Genomic DNA, 17,919 nt, shown 5'->3' on the forward strand with positions numbered 1-17,919 from the left:
AGGAGGAAAAAGATGCCTCCAAACAGAACAATAAATTAATAAATTACCTGATACATCTGACCTTATAGAGTAGGGTTTTACATCTCTGGAGGAGTATTTATTTATTTATGTATTTATGTATGTATGTATGTATGTATGTATTGAAATGAGGTCTTCCTATGCTGCCCAGGCTGGATTCAAACTCCTGGGCTCACGGGAAACTCCCACCTCAGCCTCTCAAGTAGTTGGGACTACAGGTGCACATCACCACCACGTCCACTTCTTTGGAGGAGTTTGATGGAGTAAATCATAATAGGTAAAAGGAAACAAATCAACAAAACAAATAAAATAACCAAAGTAATTATTAACTCCAGGAGAAAAAAAAATGTCATATAAGAAGAAAGCATAAAGGCCGGGTGCAGTGGCTCATGCCTGTAATCCCAGCACTTTGGGAGGCCAAGGTGGGTGGATCTCTTGAGCCAAGGAGTTCAAGACCAGCCAGGGCAACATGGCTAGACCTCATCTCCACAAAAAATATTTTTAAAAATTAGCCAGGCAGGGTGTCACACACTTGTAGTCCCAGCTACTCAGGAGGCTAAGGTGGGAGAATCTCTTGAGCCCAGAAAATCAAGGCTGCAGTGAGCCATGATTGCACCACTGCACTCCATCCTGGGCAACAAAGCAAGACACTGTGTCAAAAAAAAAAAAAAAAAAGGCCGGGCGCGGTGGCTCAAGCCTGTAATCCCAGCACTTTGGGAGGCCGAGATGGGCGAATCACGAGGTCAGGAGATCAAGACCATCCTGGCTAACACGGTGAAACCCCGTCTCTACTAAAAAATACCAAAAACTAGCCGGGCGAGGTGGTGGGCACCTGTAGTCCCAGCTACTCGGGAGGCTGAGGCAGGAGAATGGCGTAAATCCGGGAGGCGGAGCTTGCAGTGAGCTGAGATCTGGCCACTGCACTCTAGCCTGGGCAACAGAGCGAGACTCCGTCTCAAAAAAAAAAAAAAAAAAAAAGGAAGGAAGCATAATAACGGTATAAATGTACGTGTTTCAGCTATGAACAATATGTAAGTCATAATGTTAACACTGAATTATGATTTAATTTAAAAATATAACTAGGCCAGGCACGGTGGCTCATGCCTATAATCCCAGCACTTTGGAAGGCCAAGGCAGGCAGATTACCTGAGATCGGGAGTTTGAGACCAGCTTGGCCAACATGGAGAAACCCCATCTCTACTAAAAACAAAACAAAACAAAAAATTACAAAATTAGCCGAGAGTGGTGGCGCATGCCTGTAATCCCAGCTACTCTGGAGGCTGAGGCAGGAGAATCACTTGAACCCAGGAGGTGGAGGTTGCGGTGAGCCGAGATTGCACCACTGTACTCCAGCCTGGGCAACAAGAGCAAAACTCCATTTCAAAAAAATAACAACCAAAAAAAACCCTAAATAATAAAGATGGAGTAAGGGAAACTATATGGGAGAGCAAGAGTTTGCACTGCAAATAAATCCTGTTAGAAGCACAATTTTTATTTACTTGTGGTTTGCCAGCCCGCTGCAACTTAAGTAATCAATAACAGACACAATTTCCGAGCTAGCACTATTTTTTTTAATCAGCATTTATTGTTTATCATTATTATTATTATTTTGAGACAGGGTCTCCCTCTGTTGCCCAGGGTGGAGTGCAGTAGTGCGATCTCGGCTCACTGCAGCCTCTGTCTTCTGGGTTCAAGCGATTCTCCTGTCTCAGCCTCCCAAGTAGCTGGGATTACAGGCGCCTGCCACCAGGCCCGGCTAATTTTTGTATTTTTTATTTTTAGTAGAGACAGGGTTTCACCATGTTGGCCAGGCTAGTCTCAAACTCCTGAGCTCGAGCCATCAGCCTGCCTAGGCCTCCCAAAGTGTTGGGGTTACAGGCGTGAGCCACCATGCCCAGCCGCTAGCACTATTTTCTATAGTAGACCTGTTTTTGATGTCTCGAAATTCTACAAAACATGTTTTACAAGCTATTGGAGTTAATACAAGGCTTAACACTGGATAGGTAAAGACAGGTTCTTTGGTAAAAACATCATGGTAAGAGTCCTTGGCTCCTTATACTGAAAACTGGGAAAGCATAATAGAGAGGACCGCTGTAGCTAATGATAAAGAATAAAGCATAGTCCAATTTAATCCTCCTCAGAAACATGTAAAAAAAGTTTCTTACATAGCTAACTGGGTCTTAAATATTCTCTAACTTCAGGGTTTTTTTGTTTGTTTGTTTGTTTGTTGTTTGAGACAGAGTCTGGCTCTGTCGCCCAGGCTGGAGTGCAATGGTACAATCTCGGCTTACTGCAACCTCCACCTCCTGGGTTCAAGCGATTCTCGTGGCTCAACCTCCCAAGTAGCTGGGACTACAGGCATGCGCCACCACACCCGGCTAATTTTTGTATTTTTAGTAGAGATGGGGTTTCGCCATGTTGGCCAGGCTGGTCTTGAACTCCTGACCTCAAGTGATCTACCCACCTTGGCCTCCCAAAGTGCTGGGATTACAGGCATGAGCCACTGCGCCGGACCAAAAGTATTCATTTTGCACCATTTTTTCCCTTTAGCCTTATAAGTTGCTGTTTCGTTGTTTACCAGCTGGGCGCAGCAGCATGAGGCTGAGGCAGAAGGAGTTCAAGGATGCAGTGAGCTATGATCACATCCAGCCTGGCCCACAGAGCAAGACCCTGTCTCAAAAAAAAAAAAAGAAAATTATTTGCCATACATAAAGGAGAAATGTTTCTGATTTCAATCTCTTTTCTTATATATTCTTCTTTGATGTGTTTTCTTTTTTTGTTGTTGTTTGATTGTTTGTTTTGAGATGGAGTCTTCCTCTCATCTGGAGTGCAGTGGCGCAATCTCGGCTCACTGCAACCTCTGCCTCACGGGTTCAAGTGATTCTCATGCCTCAGCCTCCCGAGTAGCTGGGACCACCACACCTGACTAATTTTTGTATTTTTAGTACAGACGAGGTTTCGCCATGTTGGTCAGGCTGGTCTTGAACTCCTGACCTCAGGTAATCCACTTGCCTTGGCCTCCCAAAGTGCTGGGATTACAGGTGTGAGCCAGCACACCCGGTCTGATGTGCTTTTTCTTTGGAGGCTTTTTATAGCCCGAAATTCCTCAAACTTGAATGTCTAAAAGTTCCATTATTTCTCTAATTATCTTCCATTACTTTCTTTTTTCTTTTTTCTTTTTTTTTTTTTTTTTTCTTTTTGATTTGATTTTTCATTCTTCCCCCCGGCTGGGGGTGAATGGCATGGTCTTGGCTCACTGCAACCTCCGCCTCCTAGGTTTAAGCAATTCTCCTGCCTCAGCCTACCGAGTAGCTGGGATTACACGTGCATGCCACCACATCTGGCTAATTTTTGTATTTTTAGTAGAGATGGGGTTTCACTCTGTTGGCCAGGCTGGTCCTGAACTCCTGACCTCAAGTGATCCACCCGCCTCATCCTCCCAAAGTGCTGGGATTACAGGCATGAGCCACCACGCCCAGCCTCCTTACTTTCATATCCGTATAATGTGTTACTGCATTTAACATTTGACATAAATAATCTCTTCATATTTTTGTAATGTGACAAACATTTTATTAATTTTATTAACATTACTTTTACATCTGAGAATTTACCAGTATTTTTAAGATAACTCTATAATTTTTTCTAGTTTTTTTTTTTTTTAATAGCCCCTACACAAACTCACAGGATTTAGCGTTTTTGTTTTGTTTTGTTTTGTTTTTTTAACTACCAGCCTTGGAGATGTAATTTAGGTTTAGGAATCAGCTGTATTACTTTCTAGCCATGTAATTTTGGGTTGAGCCACCAAATGTCTTCATTTCACTCACTGCGAAATAGGGAAAACAACAGTACCCAATTCATAGGGCTGGTGTGAGGACCAACCAAGTTAACGCACACAAAGTGCCCGGCACAGGGCAAAAATGAGCTTTGATCATGATTATTTCGTTGTTGTGAAAGTCTGTAAGTCTCCTTTTGTCCAAATTTCATCTCACTCTCAGTACGTAGGATTTTTCTAAGTCTACATTACAGAAATAGAATTAACTGATAATTTTCTACTCTGATACCTGTAAAATTATTCCCAAGAAAATTACACATCTTCAGGATTTTTAAAGCTTACTGGATTTACTTACAAGTTTACATGGGTGCGGCTGGGTGCAGTGGCTCATGCCTGTAATCCCAGCACTTTGGGAGGCCAAAGCGGGAGAATCACTTGAGCTTAGGAGTCTGAGAACAGCCTGACCAACATGGTGAAATCCCATCTCTACTAAAAATACAAAAATTAGCCCCATGCCCGGCGCCTGTAATCCCAGCTACTTGGGAGGCTGAGGCAGGAGAATAGCTTGAACCTGGGAGTTGGAGGCTGCAGTGAGCCGAGATCATGCCACTGCACTCCAGCCTGGGTAACAGAGCGAGACTCTATCTCAAAAATAAATAAGTAAATAAATAAAGTTTACATGTGTGGTACAGTTTGAGCATCTGAAACCTGAAATGCTCCAAAATCTGAAACTTTTTGAGCATTGATATGATATCACAAGTGGAAAATTCCACACCTGACCTTGTGTGACAGGCCACAGTCAAAACACAGGCACACGGCACGCAGTTTATTCAGTGTCTCCAAGGAAAAAAATAAAATTACCTTCAGGCTCTGTGTATAAGGGGCATATGAAACATAAATGAATTTCATGTTGAGACTTGGGTACCATCCCCAAGTTATCTCATTACATATATGCAAATGTTCCAAAATTCGAAACACTTCTGAAATCCAAAACACTTCTGGCCTGAAGCATTTCAGATAAGGCATACTCAACTTGTATTCTCCCTCAGAATCTAATGTCACTCCTCCAAGGCTCAGCTACCGATTTTAAACTAAAAACTTTTCTTAATTGAGAAATTCATCTCTGTTTCCCATGTGACTGAATTTCTTATATTGTTCATTACCTCCTCCTGTTTTGAGACGGAGTCTCACTCTGTCGCCCAGGCTGGAGTGCAGTGGCGCAGTCTTGCTCGCTACAACCTCCGCCTCCTGGGTTCAAGTGATTCTCCTGCCTCAGCCTCCCAAGTAGCTGGGATAACAGGCACTCGCCACCACTTCCAGCTAATTTTTGTATTTTTAGTAGAGACAGGGTTTCACCATGTTGGCCAGGCTGGTCTCAAACTCCTGACCTCAAGTGATCTGCCCGCCTTGGCCTCCCAAAGTGCTGGGATTACTAAGCCACTGTGCCCGGCCAACTCCTCCTGTTTTATGTCATCAGTAGACATTGGGAATAGTTGGTTAACATCTTTCGTTATAATCCTTAAACTGTGGGAAGGTACTTCAAATGATTATACTATGTAAGCCTCCTTTATGCACTGACTGGGAAGGAGTCCAACGTTCTCATACATATTTTTCACTTGGCCAATTCATAAAATATTACCCTTTCTTTCATAGGTAATATTAGGATCAGCAGGCGCTCATGTGAAATAATTTTTTGTACTGTACAAATTATCCAACTCCTTTCCTAATTGTCTGTTTAGAATTTGGATAATTTCAGAGCTGATCTGGGTCAAGAATTAATTAAAAACAACAATGAATACAACATTTAAATAAAAGTCAATTTGATCTTGAAATTGGATGTTAAACCACCTTTAAGCTAGGTGGAGCTGAACACCAGCCAGTTCCACAAGATTTCCACAAGGAGTTTTATTTGTGAAAGGAATGAATAAAAAAGGGGCAAGACAATTTATTAAAAGTAGCCTGTTCAATGCAGGGCAGGGAAGATGTTTTAAAGTAAGGTTCTTCCATTTGTGTATAGATATTTTCTTTCTGGGTTTTTGTTTTTGTTTTGTTTTGAGACAGGGTATTGTTCTGTCGCCCAGGTTGGAGTGCAGTGGCGCGATCATAGCTCACTGCAGCCTAACCCCCGGGCTCAAGCTATCCTCCCGCCTCAGCCTCCTGAGTAGCTGAGACCACAGTTGTGTGCCACCACACTCGGCTCATTTTTTGTGGAGATGGGTTTCGCCATGTTACCCAGGCTGATTTCGAACTCCTGGGCTCAAGTAATCCTCCCACCTCAGTCTCTCAAAGTGTTGGGATTACAGGCAGAGCCTCCTTCTGTTTTTCTAAAGTGGGGTCCCAAACATGATACTGCTCATCATCGGAAGTGGGAAGAGGAAACTTGGAGCCCCTAAGAGAATCAGTGGTGCGAGGAACTTTAGGGACAGCTCTCTTTCTCCCTCTCTCTCACACACACGCACGCACACACTCTTGCTCTCCCCCTTACTTGGTGGAAAGGAGCCATATCACCATCCCTGTTTTGTTTTGTTTCTTTTGCTCTGGAATAAATAATACAATAACATGGTGCAATTACCAAAAGAATAGAAAGGCACACAGTGAAAAAATGTATGAAAAGGTGCTCAACTTAATCAGAGAAATGCAAAGTGAAACTACAATAAGCTACCCCTACACACCTACCAGACAATACCAGATGTTGGGAAGAGTATGAAGCAATCTCACACACTGCTGATAAGTGTAAATTGGTACAACCCTGTTGGAAAACTCTATGGTAGTATCTACTAAAGTTGAGCATATGCTTACTCTGTGATCCAGCAATTCCACTCCTAGGTATGTATCTGACATGAATCACCAAACAATATGTTCTAAAATGTTCCCAGTAGCACTATGAGTATTAGCCCCTAAGAGTGGGATAAATTGTAGTAGACTCATACAATGGAATAATATGTAACAGTGAAAAGGAATAATCCACAGCTACATATAACATAAATGAGTCGGGCGTGGTGGCTCACGCCTGTAATCCCAACACTTTGGGAGGCCGAGGCAGGTGAATCACAAGGTCAGGAGTTCAAGACCAGCTTGGCCAATGTTAGAAACAAAATGCTTGTTCCTCGGTGCCACAAAGAAATAGCACTTTTTTTAAAATTTAAATTAAACATAAATTTAATTTTCTCAGCAAGACAATTTTTACTTCTATAGAAGGGTGCAACTCGTGAATGGAGTAACGGCAAGAGCTCACCTGAACAAGGGAGGGGAAGGGGTTCTTATTCCTGACACAGGTAGCCCCTACTGCTGTGTCGTTCCCCTATTGGCTAGGGTTGGACTGCACAATCTAAGCTAATTCCGATTGGCTACTTTAAAGAGAGCAGGGGTATGAGACAGAGTGGCGGGGTAAGTAGTTTGGCGGGAAGGACGGTTAGGAACAGGTAACTAAAGGTGGCTTAGGTCAGAGCAAGTGACCAGGGGTGACTCAGGTCAAAGCGGATGACCAGGGTGAGTCAGGACCGAGCAGGTGACCAGGGGAACAGATGTGAACTACTGATTAAAACTGGTGGAAAAGGTTGTTTACTGAAACTACGAGGAAGTTAAACTTTACAATGGAAGACAAAGAACTGAACATACTGACATACCGATTCTTTGAAGAGAAATCTAGAACTCCCTGTATCCAACAGTCAATATGGTGAAACCCCGTCTCTACTGAAAATACAAAAATTAGCCAGGTGTGGTGGCACATGCCTGTAGTCCCAGCTACTAGGGAGGCTGAGGCAGAAGAATTGCTTGAACCCGGGAGGTGGAGGTTGCAGTGAGTCAAGATGTGAGCCAAGATGGTGCCACTGCACTTCAGCCTGGGTGATAGAGCAAGATTCCGTCTCTAAATAAATAAATACATAAATCTCAGTCATAAATGTTGAGAGAAAGGAGACTAACATAAAAGAATACATGCTGTATGATTCAGTTTACGTAAAGTTCAAAGCAGACAAACTCAATAGTATTAGAAGTCATTCATAGAAGGATGTAGCTGCTAAAAAAGAAAAAGCAAAATGGATAGTGATATTCTTGATGGTGAAAATGACTGGGAACAAGCAGGAAGAGAGCATCTGGAGTGCTGGCAATGTTTTGTTTCTTGATCTGCATGCTGGTTACATAAGTGTGTTCACTTTGTGAAAATTCAGCAAGCTGGATACTTACTTTTAGTGCACTTGTCTGTACACGTGTTATACTGCAATTAAAAGTTTCATTAAAAAGGAAGTCTACAGTATGTGTTAGGCAGAATAATATCTCCCCCAAAGTTGTACACATCCTAATCCCCAGAACCCAAGACTATGTTAGGTTATACAGCAAAAGGAAATTAAGGTTGCTAATCAGCTGTCCTTAAAATAGGGAGATTATCCTGGATTTTACAGGCGGACACAATGTAAACACAGGAGTCCTTAAAAGTGAAAGGGGAAAGTGGGGAGGCCAGGAGTTGGAGACCAGCCTGGGCAACACAGTGAGACCCTTTCTCTACAAAAATAAAAATAAATTAGCTGGGCATGATGGCATGCACCTGTAGTCCCAGCTATTTGGGAGGCTAAGGCAGGAGGATCACTTCAGCTCAGGAGTTTAAGGCTTCAGTGAGCTGTGACCCTGAAAAAACAAAACAAAACTTGGAATGGCAAGGCAGAGAGTAAAAGAGATACGGACAATAGACAGAAGTAGGGGCAGGGTCAGAGAGAGACGCTATGCTGCTGGCTTTGAAGACAAAGGGTTCACAAGCCAAGAAATATGGGCCGCCTCAAGAGTCTGAAAAAGACAAGGAAATCAATTATCTCCTAGAGCCTCCAGGAAGGAACTCAGTCCTGCCAACACTTTGATTTTAGCCTAGTGAGACCCATATTGGACTGCTTATTTATTTATTTATTTATTTTTACTTTTTTTTTTTTTTTTTGAGATGGAGTTTTGCTCTGTCACCCAGGTTGGAGTGCAGTGGTGCAATCTCACTGCAAGCTCCACTTCCTGGATTCACGCCATTCTCCTGCCTCAGCCTCCCGAGTAGCTGGGACTACAGGTGCCCACCACCACGCCTGGCTAATTTTTTGTATTTCTCGTAGAGACGGGGTTTCACCGTGTTAGCCAGGATGGTCTTGATCTCCTGACCTCGTGATCCCCCACCTCGGCCTCCCAAAGTGCTGGGATTACAGGTGTGAGCCACCACGCTCAGCCTTACTATATTTTTTGCCCCCTCACAGGACAAACTTAAAACCTTGTTGGACTTTTAACCTACAGAACTGTAAGATAATACACTTGCATTATTTAAACCCACTAAATTTGTGGTAATGTTACAGCAGGAATAGGAAGCTAATACAGTTGGTGTGGGGGAAGATCAAGTGTTCGGTTTTGGATGCATTCAGTGGCTGAACACGTTAGACGTCTTAAGTGGAGATGTTAAATAGGCAGTTGGATACATGACTTTGATGATTTCCAAGGCTCATAAGAATGGCCAGGTACTGAAAGAAAGAGTAACAGATCCCAAATACAGGGAAACAGTTTTGGCCACAGGAATAGGAATCCAAAAATAGGCTGGACAATTAGAGTGAAAAAATTTAAGTGCAGAGTCAGGGGAATATATTCTAGAGGTCAGCAAAAATGGGAGTTGGCCCTGAGGCAGCTTTCTGCCTTGGGCTCCTATTGCATCTTTACTTTGGTTTTTGTCCTCTATGGGTGTCTGTCTGTCTCTCTCTCTCTCTCTCTTGCCACCACGCCCAGCTAATTTTTTGTGTTTTTAGTAGAGACGGGGTTTCGCCAAGTTAGCCAGGCTGGTCTCGAACTCCTGACTTCAGGTGATCCATCCGCCTTGGCCTCCTAAATTGCTGGGATTATAGGCGTGAGCCACCACGTCCGGCCGACTGAAGTGCTTTCTATCATTGTGGTTTTACCTTTTCTAAAATTTCATATAAATGGAATTGTACAACATGTACTCTCTTTGTGTCTGGATTCTGTTACTCAACATAATCACTGTGAGATTCACTTATGTTGATGCGTATATCAATAGTTAATTTTTATTGCTGAGTGGCATTTCATTCTATGGCTGTACCATATTTTGTTTTATCCCTTTGCCTGTTGAGAACATTTGGATTGTTTCCAGTTTGGAGTTATTATAAATAATGTAAAATTGGCCCTTTTTAAGTGAAGAGGGTGATCACAACTAAATCAAATTGGGTTTTATTTTTATTCCCTTCCCTGTGGGACATCAGTACCTGGGGAGAATGATCCTTTTGTAAAATAAGGTGATGAAAACAAATCTCGTATATTTTGGTCATATTACTCCTTTAAATATCAGTATCTTGTGTTTATTTATTATTATCCTTCTTTTTTAGATACAGGGTCTCGCTCTGTCGCCCAAGCTGGAGTGCAGTGGCGCGATCATGGCTCACTGCAGCCTCGAATTCCTGGGCTCAAGATCCTCCCTTCTCAGCCTTCCCTAGCAGCTGGGAATACAGGCGCGCGCCACTGAACTCGGCTAATATTGTAATGTTTACTAAGTATCTGTAAATCCTAATCAATATAAGGAAAATAAATTTTTTTTAATGTTATGCTCTCTCTTTGAGTTGTAGGAAAATAAATTCTAAAGCCTCTGAATTCAAAGACAAAATATACAAGTCGCTCCCCTAGTGAGGCAAAATTTGGACGGCATTGAGTTTATCCGATGGAAACTAAGCGTGCAGAACGTATCTTTCGATCTGAAAAACTCTGAAGATGAAAGGATTCGATTTACTTACAAACAGGGACCCTGAGATACCTCTGGCTCCTGAACGCCCAACAAATGCGGGCAGCTGCTTTGCATGCCGGGACTTGTAGTCCCCGACAGAGTCACTTCAAGATGGCGGAGTTGCTAATGACGCGCGAAGGGGCGGGCCCAGAGGGAGTCTGCGCCGCGAGGGGATTGGGTGGCACAGGAACTTGGCGGGCGGGAAGTAAAAACCAGGTGTTAAAACCTTTGCACTGGGAAAGGCCCAAGTCTCGCGAGAGCTTGGCAGGCCCCAGTGGAACGTGGGGCCTGACTTATCATAAGGGGCATTTGTTGGGGGCGGAGCTTTGACGGGCGCTTCCCTGGAGCCGTTGGTGCCCGGGGTAACCCCGTTCCGGCCGAGCCGCTTCAGCGGGGGACGTAGCCATGAAGGAAGAGAAGGAGCATAGGCCTAAGGAGAAGCGAGTAACCTTGTTAACCCCCGCCGGGGCCACAGGCAGCGGTGGTGGGACCTCGGGGGACAGCTCCAAGGGGGAAGATAAGCAGGATCGCAACAAGGAGAAGAAAGAAGCGCTGAGCAAGGTGCCCGGTCGGCCGCTGGCCCGGGAGAGGGCGGGACGGGTCCGCAGCGCGGGGAGGATGGCTGGGAATGGGGCCGGCCCCTTTCTCTCTCACGTTCCCGTTCTTCTCTTCGCCTGAATGGAAGTCGCACCATCCTGGTTTATCCTTTCTCCCGAAATGGGGAGAGCCCCTCCCGGCCAAATCCTGGGTAGGGGTGAGGAAAAGGGGGGACTCCCCAAACGGGAAGGGTTTAGGTCAGAGCTGTGAGGTGATAATGGGAGGAGAGAGCGACGGTATAAAGAATGAGGAACTAAAGGTGTAATTGGGGAGAAATATTAAATACTGAAGGAGACATGAGGGATGGGAATATTATTCATGGAGGCGAGTTGGGGGAGAGTTCAGGGTGATTAATGGTACGGGAGGGTAGATCGAGAGCATCCTATTTTGAGAGCAATGGGTGGATTTTTTGTATTCGTTAGAGTTTTGAATTCTTAAGTTCAATGGGCAAGGATTTTGTTTTAAGATGTGTTGGACGTGGGAGAAACTTGTTACTAAATCAAGATTTCGTGGCACCCACAAAGACCAGGGTTGGCTTACTAATTTCTTGCCACTAGATCTGTTAAAAAATGGGTGATCGAAAATGATGCACAAACCTGGTAAACTGCAGGGCTGCTGTAAAGAGCAAAACCTGAGATTTTTCCCTGCTCCAGGTGGTTCTCATTTCCAAGCGCTTTTTTTAAAACCGCGTTACTATTATCTTTGACTAATTCTGAGCATTGGGCTGCAGAATATTTTCTCCTGGGTTTTTACAAGTGATCTCATATTTTAAAAAGCCCAGTCTTCTTCAGGAACTGTGATTCTTTCAGGTATGAGAGAAAATTGATTTTTACTAATTTTATTTTCCTTATGCATTTCTTAAGGTGGTAATTCGAAGATTACCTCCCACTTTGACCAAGGAGCAGCTTCAGGAACATCTTCAACCTATGCCTGAGCATGATTATTTTGAGTTTTTTTCTAATGATACGAGGTAAAAAAAAAAAAAAAAAGGAAAGGGGTAAATGAAAAAGGTTTCTTTCACTCTTTTTATCCTACTGTTTTCCATTTAATTTTTGAGCTTGTCTTTAATATATGCATACTTGTAATTGGGCCAGACACCTGCAAGTACATTTACATAATTGCTTTCCTCTCTGCAGTTTGTATCCTCATATGTATGCCAGAGCATACATCAACTTTAAAAACCAAGAGGACATTATTTTGTTCAGGGATCGCTTTGATGGTTATGTATTCCTTGACAATAAAGGTGAGTTCTGGTAACTGAAATAAAAAGGGAATTTTTTTGTCATTCTTTGTCATTTGTATGTTTAAGACAGCGTGTGCATTGCGTTGCTTCCTGGGTGATAAAATGTGCAACATTTAAGTAAAGAGTTTTACACATTTGATAAGCTTGTTGCAGTCTTATAAATAGACATGTGACTTTTCACAGTCCTTGGTTACTTTTATTAACTTACTATTTTTTTAATTTGATCAACTGAATGAAATTGCAACTGTTTTCCCCTCGTGTGACAAATTTTTTGCCCTGGCTTAAACCTGCTGTTTTGACTATAGAGTTTCAGCTGCAGTACTGATAAGTGACTCTTAAACTTGTTTGATAAGTTTTAAATATTTACTTCTTATTTTGCTTCAAAGACAAACATTTATTTAATTCAAATCCATTAAGCCAACAGTTCCCAGTTGGGATACTGTTGAACATTCTCACAAAGTTGTATATAATTAAAACATGAAACTTGATACATTGGCCGGGCACAGTGGCTCACGCCTGTAATCCCAGCACTTTGGGAGGCCGAGGCAAGCGGATCACGAGGTCAGGAAATCGAGACCATCCTGGCTAACACAGTGAAACCCCGTCTCTACTAAAAATACAAGAAATTAGCCGGGCGTGGTGGCGGGTGCCTGTAGTCCCAGCTACTCGGGAGGCTGAGGCAGGAGAATGGCGTGAACCCAGGAGGCGGAGCTTGCAGTGAGCGGAGATCGCGCCACTGCACTCCAGCCTGGGCGACAGAGCAAGACTCCGTTCCAAAAGCTTGAGCCACATCTAGGCCTGGTGCGTGGCTCTCGCCTGTAATCCATAATCCCAGCACTTTGGGATGCGAGGCAAGAGTGATCCGCGAGGTCAGGAGATCCCGAGACCAGCCTGGCCAACATGGGTGAAACCCAGTCTCTACTAAAATACTAAAAAATTAGCAGGCAGCCTGTAATCCAGCTACTCAGGAGGCCTCAGAGGCAGAAGAATAAACGAACCGGAGACAGAGGTTGCAGTGAGCGAGATCACGCCACTGCACTCCAGCCTTACCTGGCGACAGAGCCAGACTCTGTCTCAAAAAAAAAAAAAAAAAAAAAACTTGATACTTCTCTTACTTTATATCTAGAAAGGTCCAGTCTATAGGCAAGACACATTTCTGCTTTAACACTCTATTATATGCTACCTACAACATTTAGCCAGAGAATGTCTAAGCTGCCATTTGCCACTTTTCTTTTTGGTTTGCAATTATAGGTAAATAGTGTGTCTTCTTGTTTAGTTTTGTTTTTTTCAATATTCCTTCAAAGTTGGTAAAAATTAAATTTTTGTCAGGGACTATGCCAGTAAAAATTGAAGGATTGCCAGTGTTTGTCCAACTTTTATTAATCTCCCCAAGCCAGCTATTTTTCCACTCCAACTATTTTATTCCAGTAGATATTTAACTAGATTCTAGTTACTTAGCCTGGAAATCTGAGTTGTGTTTAATTTTTTCCTTTTTTAAAATCTCTTACATGTAAGTTATGAATCTTGTCAATTTATTGTTTATCTTTTGAGACAGGGTCTCCACCCAGGTTGGAGTGCTGTGCCGCAATCATAGCCCACTGCAGCCTGGAATTCCTGGACTCAAGCAACCCTCCCACCTCAGCCTCCTGAGTAGCTGGGACTACAGACGCGTGTCACCATGCCTGGCTAATTTTCTTTAAATTTTTTTATAGAGCTGGGGTCTTGCTATGTTACCCAGGCTGGTCTTGAACTCCTGGGTTCAAGTGATCCCCCCACCTCAGCCTCCCAAAGTGCTGGGATTACAGGTGCAGGCCACCGTACCCAGCCCAACACCACTTATTAAAGAGACTATCCTTTCCCCATTGTGGTTTTTGTTTGTTCGTTTGTTTTGTTTTGTTTTTAAATCTTAAAGACAAGGTCTACTTATATTGCCCAGGCTGGATTTTATTGTTTTTTTAATATCTTGTTCACCTAGACTTTCAGTCACACTTTATGTTCTCATCACTTAATGTCTAGACAACCACTGTCTCTAAACTTACAGGATTTTCCATTTTTTCCATTCTTGTATAATTCAGTCTATTATATTGCCATGAAATTAATCTTTTTGAAAATAATGATTTAATTGGCCGGGCGCGGTGGCTCAAGCCTGTAATCCCAGCACTTTGGGAGGCCGAGATGGGCGGATCACGAGGTCAGGAGATCGAGACCATCCTGGCTAACACGGTGAAACCCCGTCTCTACTAAGAAATACAAAAAATAGCCGGGCGAGGTGGCAGCGCCTGTAGTCCCAGCTACTCGGGAGGCTGAGGCCGGAGAATGGCGTGAACCCGGGAGGCGGAGCTTGCAGTGAGCTGAGATCCGGCCACTGCACTCCAGCCTGGGCGACAGCGCGAGACTCCGTCTCAAAAAAAAAAAAAAAAAAAGAAAAAAGAAAATAATGATTTAAATTAACTGTTGGGGGAAAGAAGTCCAAACTCCTTAGCCTGGTAGTCAGGGTCCTCCATATTCTGGCCTCACTTCTGTTTCTTCAGCCTGTCTTCCACAATTTCCCTCTGTTTCAGTCTGGTTTATTTATTCCTTCTCAAATATATTTTGGTTTTTGGTTTGTATTTTTGTTTTTTTCATTTTCTTTCCTTTTTTCTTTTCTTTTTTTCTCTTTTTTCTTTTTTTTTTTTTTTTGAGACAGAGCCTTACTCTGTCACCCAGGCTAGAGTACAGTGGCACAATCTTGGCTCATTACAACCTCCACCTCCTGGGTTCAAGCAATTCTCATTCCTCAACCTGTCGACTTAGCTGGGATTACAGGTACGTGCCACCACGCCCAGCTAATTTTTGTAATTTTAGTAGGGATGGGGTTTTACCATGTTGACCAGGCTGGTCTCGAACTCCTGGCCTCAAGCAATCCACTCGCCTCAGCCTCCCAAAGTGCTGGAATTACAGGCATGAACCACCATGCCTGGCCTAATATATCACAGTTTTGAAGCTAATCTGATTCTGTACTCACTGGGATTCCCAACATAATTTTTCCTCTATGACTGCTTTGCAGTACCTTCTGGTCAATTCTATTTATTTTTATTTTTTTTCTTATGTCTATATGCCAGTGATTTAAGGATAGGATACCTTGTTTTTGACATTCTGTGACAGGGTGCTTGTGAATTTTTTTCCCATTAGTCACTTGAGGGTTTTGTATTGAAATATAACTCACCTATAGAAAATTTATCCTCTTAAAGCGTACAATTCAGTGGTTTCTGGTATATTCACAAAGTAGTACAACCATCAGTACTAATTCCAGAATGTTTTCATCCCTCCAAAAAGAAACCCATATCTATTAGTAGTTACCTCCCATTCTCTCCCTCCAGCCCCTGGCAACCACTAATCTACTTTATGTATCTATGATTTCCCTCCATTTCATATAAATGTAATCATACAATATGTGGTCTTTTCTGACTGGCTTTTTTTACCTAGCACGATGTTTTCAAGGTCCATCCATGTTGTAACATATAACATGTCATTACCTCATTCCTTCTGCTTTTTTTTTTTTTTAACGGAGTCTCGCTCTGTGGCAGGCTGGAGTGCAGTGGCGCGATCTCGGCTCACTGCAAGCTCTGCCCCCGGGTTCACGCCATTCTCCTGCCTCCAGCCTCCCGAGTGGCCTGGGACTACAGGCACCGCACCACGCCCGGCTAATTTTTTTTTTTAGTAGAGACAGGGGTTTGCCGTGTTAGCCAGGATGGTCTCAGATCTCCTGACCTTGTGATCCAGCCGCCTCGGCCTCCCAAAGTGCTGGATTACAGGCGGCCAGGCCACCGCGCCAGCCTTCCCTTACCATTTTTAAAAATTGTAAAATACACATAACATAAAATTTACCATCTTAACCATTTTAAGTGTACAGTTCAGTAGCATTAAGGTATATTCACACTGTTGTGCAACAATCTTGGGAACTTTTTCATCTTGCAAAACTGAAACTCTTTACCCATTAAACAACTTATTTCCTTTCCTGCAGCCCCTGGCAACCACCATTATACTTTGTGTCTCTATGAGTTTGACTACTCTAGGTACCACATATAGGTGGAAACATACAGTGTCTGCCTGGCTTATTTCATTTAGCATAATATTCTCAAGGTGTATCCATGTTGTAGCATGTGTCAGAATTTTCTTTCTTTCTTTTTTTTTTTTTTTGAAATGGAGTCTTGCTCTGTTGCCCAGGCTGAAGTGCAGTGGCGTGATCTCAGCTCACTGCAACCTCCGCCTCCTGGGTTCAAGCAATTCTCTAGCCTCAGCCTCCCAAGTAGCTGGGATTACTGGTGCCCACCACCATGCCTGGCTAATTTTTTTTGTATTTTTGGTAAAGACGGGGTTTCACTGTGTTGGGCAGGCTTGTTTCGAACTCCTGACCTCAAGTGATCTACCTGCCTCAGCCTCCCAAAATGCTAGGAATTACAGGCATGAGCCACTGCCCCCAGCCTCATTTTTAAGACTAATATTCCATTATATGTATATACCACATTTTGTGTGTCCATTCGTCTGTCAAGGGGTATTCGAGTTGCTTCCACTCTTGGCTATTGTGAACAATATTGTTATGAACACAGATGTGCAAATATTCAAGTCCCTGCTCTCACTTCTTTTGGATATATACCGAGAAGTGGAATTTCTGGGGTCATTTGATAATTCTATTTTTATTTTATTATTTATTTACTTGTTTATTTTGAGACGGAGTCTATCTGTGTCACACAAGCTGGAATACAGTGGCACGATCTCGGCTCACTGCAACCTCCGCCTCCCAGGTTCAAGCAATTCTCCTGCCTCAGCCTTCTGAGTATCTGGGATTACAGGCACGGGCCACCACACCCTGCTAATTTTTTATATTTGTGGTAGAAATGGAGTTTCACCATGTTGGCCAGGCTGGTCTCAAACTCCTGACCTCAGGTGATCCGCCCACCTCGGCCTCCCAAAGTGCTGAGATTACAGGTGTGAGCCTCTGCGCCCCGCCGGTAATTCTTTTTTGTTTTTTGTTTTGTTTTTTGTTTTTTTGAGATGGAGTTTCACCCTTGTTGCCCAGGCTGGAGTAAGTACAATGGTGCGATCTTCCCTCATTGCAACCTCCACCTCCTGGGTTCAAGCGATTGTCCTGCCTCAGCCTCCTGAGTAGCTGGAATTACAGGTGCCCACCACCACACCCAAATCATTTTTGTACTTTTAGTAGAGATGGGGTTTTACCATGTTGGTCAGGCTGGCCCGGTAATTCTATTTTTAATGTTTTATGGAACTGCCATACTGTTTTCCATGGCAGCTGCATCATTATACATTCCCACCAGTACATGAGTGTTCCAGTTTCTGCACATCTTTGCCAACACTTGTTATTTCGTGCTTTTTTGATAGTAGTCCTCCTAATAGGCGTGAGATGATACCTCATTGTGGTTTTGATTTGCATTTCCCTAATGACTAGTAATGTTGAACGTATTTCCATATGCTTGTTAGCCATCTGTATACTGTCTTTGAAGAAATGTCATTCAAGTGTCTTGACCATTTTTTAAATTGGGTTAT

At 43.2% G+C, this 17,919-nt stretch overlaps 1 protein-coding gene across 7 annotated transcripts in view; it reads left to right on the forward strand.

The window, feature by feature from the left end:
- The first annotated feature begins 10,807 nt into the window (after positions 1 to 10,807).
- UPF3B (UPF3B regulator of nonsense mediated mRNA decay) overlaps positions 10,808 to 17,919 on the forward strand; it is a 55,242-nt gene continuing 48,130 nt past the window's right edge. The window contains exons 1-3 of one of the 7 annotated variants that reach the window (XM_021932596.2): positions 10,808 to 11,096; positions 11,996 to 12,102; positions 12,269 to 12,375. In XM_021932596.2, the coding sequence (XP_021788288.1) occupies positions 10,941 to 11,096; positions 11,996 to 12,102; positions 12,269 to 12,375 (370 nt within the window). In that variant the 5' untranslated portion in view covers positions 10,808 to 10,940. The remainder of the gene's footprint in view (positions 11,097 to 11,995; positions 12,103 to 12,268; positions 12,376 to 17,919) is intronic. The other 6 variants (XM_009198190.4, XM_009198187.4, XM_017954284.3 and 3 more) reach the window with 6 other exon arrangements.

The sequence above is a fragment of the Papio anubis genome, chromosome X (assembly GCF_008728515.1).
Source record: "Papio anubis isolate 15944 chromosome X, Panubis1.0, whole genome shotgun sequence".
NCBI classification, from domain to species: Eukaryota; Metazoa; Chordata; class Mammalia; order Primates; family Cercopithecidae; genus Papio; species Papio anubis.